Source organism: Rutilus rutilus (assembly GCF_951802725.1).
Source record: "Rutilus rutilus genome assembly, chromosome: 7".
Lineage (NCBI taxonomy): Eukaryota > Metazoa > Chordata > Actinopteri > Cypriniformes > Leuciscidae > Rutilus > Rutilus rutilus.
Window position 1 is genome coordinate 48,061,588 of NC_140221.1, and position 5,000 is coordinate 48,066,587.

General features: G+C 44.5%; 1 protein-coding gene across 4 annotated transcripts in view; it reads right to left on the bottom strand.

The window, feature by feature from the left end:
• mcc (MCC regulator of WNT signaling pathway) overlaps positions 1–5,000 on the bottom strand; it is a 90,728-nt gene that overhangs the window by 14,812 nt on the left and 70,916 nt on the right. For all 4 annotated transcript variants that reach the window (XM_084412765.1, XM_084412762.1, XM_084412764.1 and 1 more), the window contains 4 exons: positions 2,866–3,012; positions 1,559–1,648; positions 417–565; positions 1–136 (listed from right to left, as the gene is read on the bottom strand). The exon at positions 1–136 is cut by the window's left edge and continues 5 nt beyond it. In XM_084412765.1, the coding sequence (XP_084268891.1) occupies positions 1–136; positions 417–565; positions 1,559–1,648; positions 2,866–3,012 (522 nt within the window). The remainder of the gene's footprint in view (positions 137–416; positions 566–1,558; positions 1,649–2,865; positions 3,013–5,000) is intronic.

The window sequence follows — 5,000 nt, forward strand, 5'->3', positions numbered from 1 at the left end:
CTGCAGGGCCAGTCTGAGCGCGGTGGCGTTGGACTCATATTTGCCCACCAGCATACTCATGCGCTCCGCGTTACTCTTACACTCCTCTAGTGTGATGGTCAACAGGTCATTCTGAGACTTCAGGTGCTCGATGCGACTGAGACACACAAACATTGAGAAACACATTCCAATGTGAAAATCGATTCCAATTCTGGAATCGAATACTTGATCCCAAACACTGATACACATGAGAACAGAAAACAGAGTCGTCTCGCACTTGAATTGTTTAAAGTCATACTGAAATGCTCACAAAAGAATTGATAAGAGGAACTGAAACTTTACATTTATAACAAGTATCGGATAGTTCAACATCTGCAGATCTCATCTAACCGCAGCTCTTGCTTGAGCTTCTACAGGTTGTGTGTGTTTCCTCTGACCTGTTGAGTCTCTCCGTCTCCACTTCGAACTCTCGGATCTTACTCTCGGAGATGGCGGATCCGTGCGAGTACAGCGTCTGGAAGATCTCCTGGATGTTGGAGCAATCCTGAAGGGAATGAGCCAAATGTTCTGCCACATTACTGGAGACCTGCAGAGAGACAGAGAAATAACACACAGATCAACACTGGTGTTACGCTCCATCTAGCTCTTCAGCACCGCACTGAAATTCATTTGCTGCATTCTATTCGTCTTCCCTTAGATGACTGATCTGAGAGTTACATTGTAACATTCAAAATGTAACCAACGGTGATGACATCATCATTGCTGCATGTGAAGTGTGTGTCAGATTATGTGCTAATTCTCATATAAAATAATACAATACAGTCTATCACTACTATACTCTTGATCAAGACACTTCACCTAAACAAAATAAAAACATTTAAAAATAAACTAAATCAAATATCTACACAGTCACACACTTCACCTTCAAGATTAAAGTCAGAAATTCTCCCACTGATTGTAACATTCAAATGTAGCCAACGGTGATGACATCATCACAACGGAATAACAGCGACTGCTCTTCGTTCCCGCCTTATCTGGACGCTGAATTACACACAAAAAAATGATATCTATCCATCAGCTTCAAGATGGTGTCGCATTGTGTGTCGTTTCTCTGATGCAGAATCTACACTGATATCATATCATCATCAGAACATCATCATCAGAACATCAGCTGAATAAAGTCTGAGCGTGTTCGGCTGTTGGATGATCACGCTGTTTTTGGCACGTGTGCAAGAACAGAATAATGGAATATTAAACGCTTTGGCTCTGATTATTAACAGTAGAGCCAGAGAGAGAGAGAGAGAGAGAGACAGAAGAGGAGAAGGTGACCTGTCTGTCTCTCTCTCTGTCTCTGTCTCTCTCTCTCTCTCTCTCCCTCTCTCCCCCTCTCTCCACCCTCTCTCTCCCCCTCTCTCTCTCTCTCTCCCGCTCTCTCTCTCTCTCTCCCCCCTCTCTCTCCCCTCTCTGTCCCCCTCTCTCTCTCTCTCCCACTCTCTCCCTCTCTCTCTCACCCTCTCTCTCTCTCTCTCCCTCTCTCTCTCACCCCCTCTCTCTCCCCCTCTCTCTCTCCCTCACTCACCCCGATGCTGCTGATCTCAGAGCCCAGGATGGATCTCTCCGCTGGTAGTGATTCTGATCGAGTCTTAGAAAGCTTCACTCGCTCCGCCACCTGCAACAAACAAACACATTCAAACACACTTAAATTATTAAAATCAATGTTCTGCCATAATTTACCTGTCATTTCATATCATTCTAAACCTGTATTACTACTTTTACAGGTATGTGTCACAAACTATTTAGGTGTGTAGAAACTATTCTTTTAACTATCTGGGCTGGTAACTAAAATGTGTATGGTAAAAAAAGTATTAATTAAAGCTGCAGTCTGTAGTTTTTCCTCTTTGTCGCCATCTCTGTTAGAAATCTGCAATTGCAGTTATTCGCATAATTGTCAACTTTACGTGGGTTGTGTCTCGGCTCGGCTCGGCACGGCTCGGCACAGCGCGGTGGAATCCGATGTTTTGAGGAGAATGTGCGGCTGTCAGCCGGTGTGGATCCTGGCGTTCGCAATCACAGATTATACTTTATGGAAATATGAACAATATAAGAGTTTTCACCGGGAAATGTTCTGAACAAGTAACATCCACTTTTGTTCAGGGGAAAAAGCACTGCAGTAAATCACGCTGATTAAATCTTAACGATCGCTTATATCACGTCAAACAGCGCAAATTATACTTTGTTCTCAGATTGTTAATGTTAACAACATCAGCATTGCGTGACATTTAATGTCCTTCCGATATTATCCTTGTGTCCGCATGGGCCGGTGTCAGTCTCTCCGAAGTCCGAAGTCTTCTGCGTTTTACAGCGGGTGAATCTCCAGCTGGTGATTGTCGTTTGAACCTTTCTGGATCCGCCATCAAATTGATAAGTTTAATTATATCAAGTGCTGTGAGAAAAGGCTATACATCTCCAGCATCCTCACACTCATCGCCGACTAGCCCAGACTCTTCTTCATGTGGACAGGTGTGATGACGCAATCTCCCTCTTTCCCGCAGAAATCCACCAGTACCACTGGAGTTAAACACATTATTACAAGCTCACCGTTCTGAAGCGACGGCAAGCAGAGAGTTCTGAACACCGGCTGGTCATGTACTTGCTCAAATTTATTTTGGATAATTTTTAACCCAAAAAAGTTACGGACTGCAGCTTTAAATAAAACAATACGATAAAATCTACCATCACTGTTATGCTCTTGATCAAGATGCTTAACCTAAATTAAAAAAAATGACATTCTAAAAATGACAAAATTCTAAATTAAATAAATATGTTAAACAATGAGCTAAAATCTGCAGTGGCTGTCATGCTCTGGATGAAGACTGCAGTGTTTACTCTGGCGACGGGGATGTCGTTGCTGCTGCTGCTGGTGCTGAGCTCTCCTGTGCTGGGGTTGATGGGACGTCCCGCTGGGGTCAGGCGCCCGGGACTGCACACACCGCTGGGCTGAGCGCTCTGGACACGCGTCTGCAGCTCTCGGACCTTCAGGGACACACAACATCGGTATTAGGAATTTTTAAGGCCAGACACGTAATTTGTAAAGAAGGACTACATGCCTGCGCACGGGACGGTGGATGGTGTGTGTTAGCGGCGCCTAAGTTAATAACTAATGATCTTTACAACGGAAGTGAATCAATCTAAACTAACTTTATCTGGACAATAACTTTATTCTAGATCTGCTGTAAAACCTAAACACTCTCTGTTCCTGTAATCTCCTGTTATCACTGTAAAGGCCTGTTCACACCGGGACGAATTTCGCGCGCGATATTCGCCGACGTTTAACGCCTCGTGACTAAACAAAGGGCGCCAATGTGAGTGTGCACACCGACGCGAAAAACGCCACGCGTAAAAGCGTCATTTTTAAAAAAACGCCTCGGGTTCGTTTTTTTGGTTTGACGCGCCGCGTCAAAAACTATCCGACCAATGAGATTGGCGCTTTTGCTCACGTGTCTGGAGCTTCTGAAGTTACAGTAAAACACAACTTGGGGGCGCTCAAACACAAAACGGTCTTGCCGAGCACACATACAGGCGAAGAAGATAGCGTCTACACTGCTGGCAGAGAATGTCTAATATGGCGAGAAGTTTCACTCTCAGTACACTTCCGGCTTCTGAACTGGTTGCAGTTCCTCTCTGATTCCATTTGAGGGCGCTCACAGGACGAGTGCAGAATGAATGGAGGTCTATGGCGCTATACCAATAAAAATCCACTTTTCTCAGGATATAATTTTTTGTCTAGTAATTTGAATGTTGTATTCGAAAGGAGATGCAAATAAATTACACATTGCTGGGTGTTAGATTTTTTTGAGTCACTTATTTGCTTTAAAAAGTGTTTTAAAGTGTCAATGACGTCATACACATGTACGACCAGAGATACTGCTTAACGGCAATCCTTCACTCACTCTGGTGCGTTCGCGCTCTGCACTTTCTTTTCACTCGAGGCATCGACAACACAGCTGACACAGGTAAACACAGGTGCTAGAAGAGTTTTTGTTTTGTTTGTTTCTGGTCCCGCTGCGGATGACACAATGCCATCAAGCGGTATCTCTGGTCATAATCAGTCCTTCACTGACCAATCAGCGTTCATTAGCAGAATGCTAGCGTGTTATGGGCAACAACAACTTAACCTGTAAGAAATCAAAAGGACATAAGTACTCGTTCATTCAACTTTCGACCTAAAACCCATGTTGAACTTGCAAAATCTACAATCAGATCTGAGATTTCTCAACGGCAATCGGGCAACGGCAGTCTAGCCCCATTGACTCCCATTCATTTTGCACTCATGGCGATCGCCCCCAGTGGAACTCTGGTGGTACTACAACCAAAATTCGGTACAATAGAGCTTAATAGGGAGTGGGTAGGCTCTCCGTAGACGGGCTCTGCTGCTGGGAAGAAATAAGACGAGGAAGATGCAAGGCAAGATGAATGTAGAGCTGCTGGCCTCGTTGGTGTCGGAACATAAAGAACTAACGTTATATGACAAACGCGACTACAAAAATCTTGATAAAAGAGAACTGTTATGGAGTGGTATTGCAGAGTAAATGGGCCTTGATGGTGAGTTTCATTTTACTTCATTGTCTTTCATGTACATAGGCTTGTAACTTTTTCCCACGAACGTTTGACAATCGCGCCATCTAATGTCAGGGAATGAATTTACATGTTCACTCGGCTCATCGTCAGCGAAAATCGTTTGGGTGTGAACACAAAAAACGCGTTGAAAAACGCTGGCGAATAACGCGCGCCGATATTCGTCCCGGTGTGTACGGCCCTTAAAGCTGCTGTGAAACGGTCCGTATTGTTAAAGCGCTGTATAAATGAAGGAGACTGGACTGGGAGACAGAGAGATGAAGGAGACTGGACTGGGAGACAGAGAGATGAAGGAGACTGGACTGGGAGACTGAGAGATGAAGGAGACTGGACTGGGAGACAGAGAGATGAAGGAGACTGGACTGGGAGACAGAAAGATGAAGGAG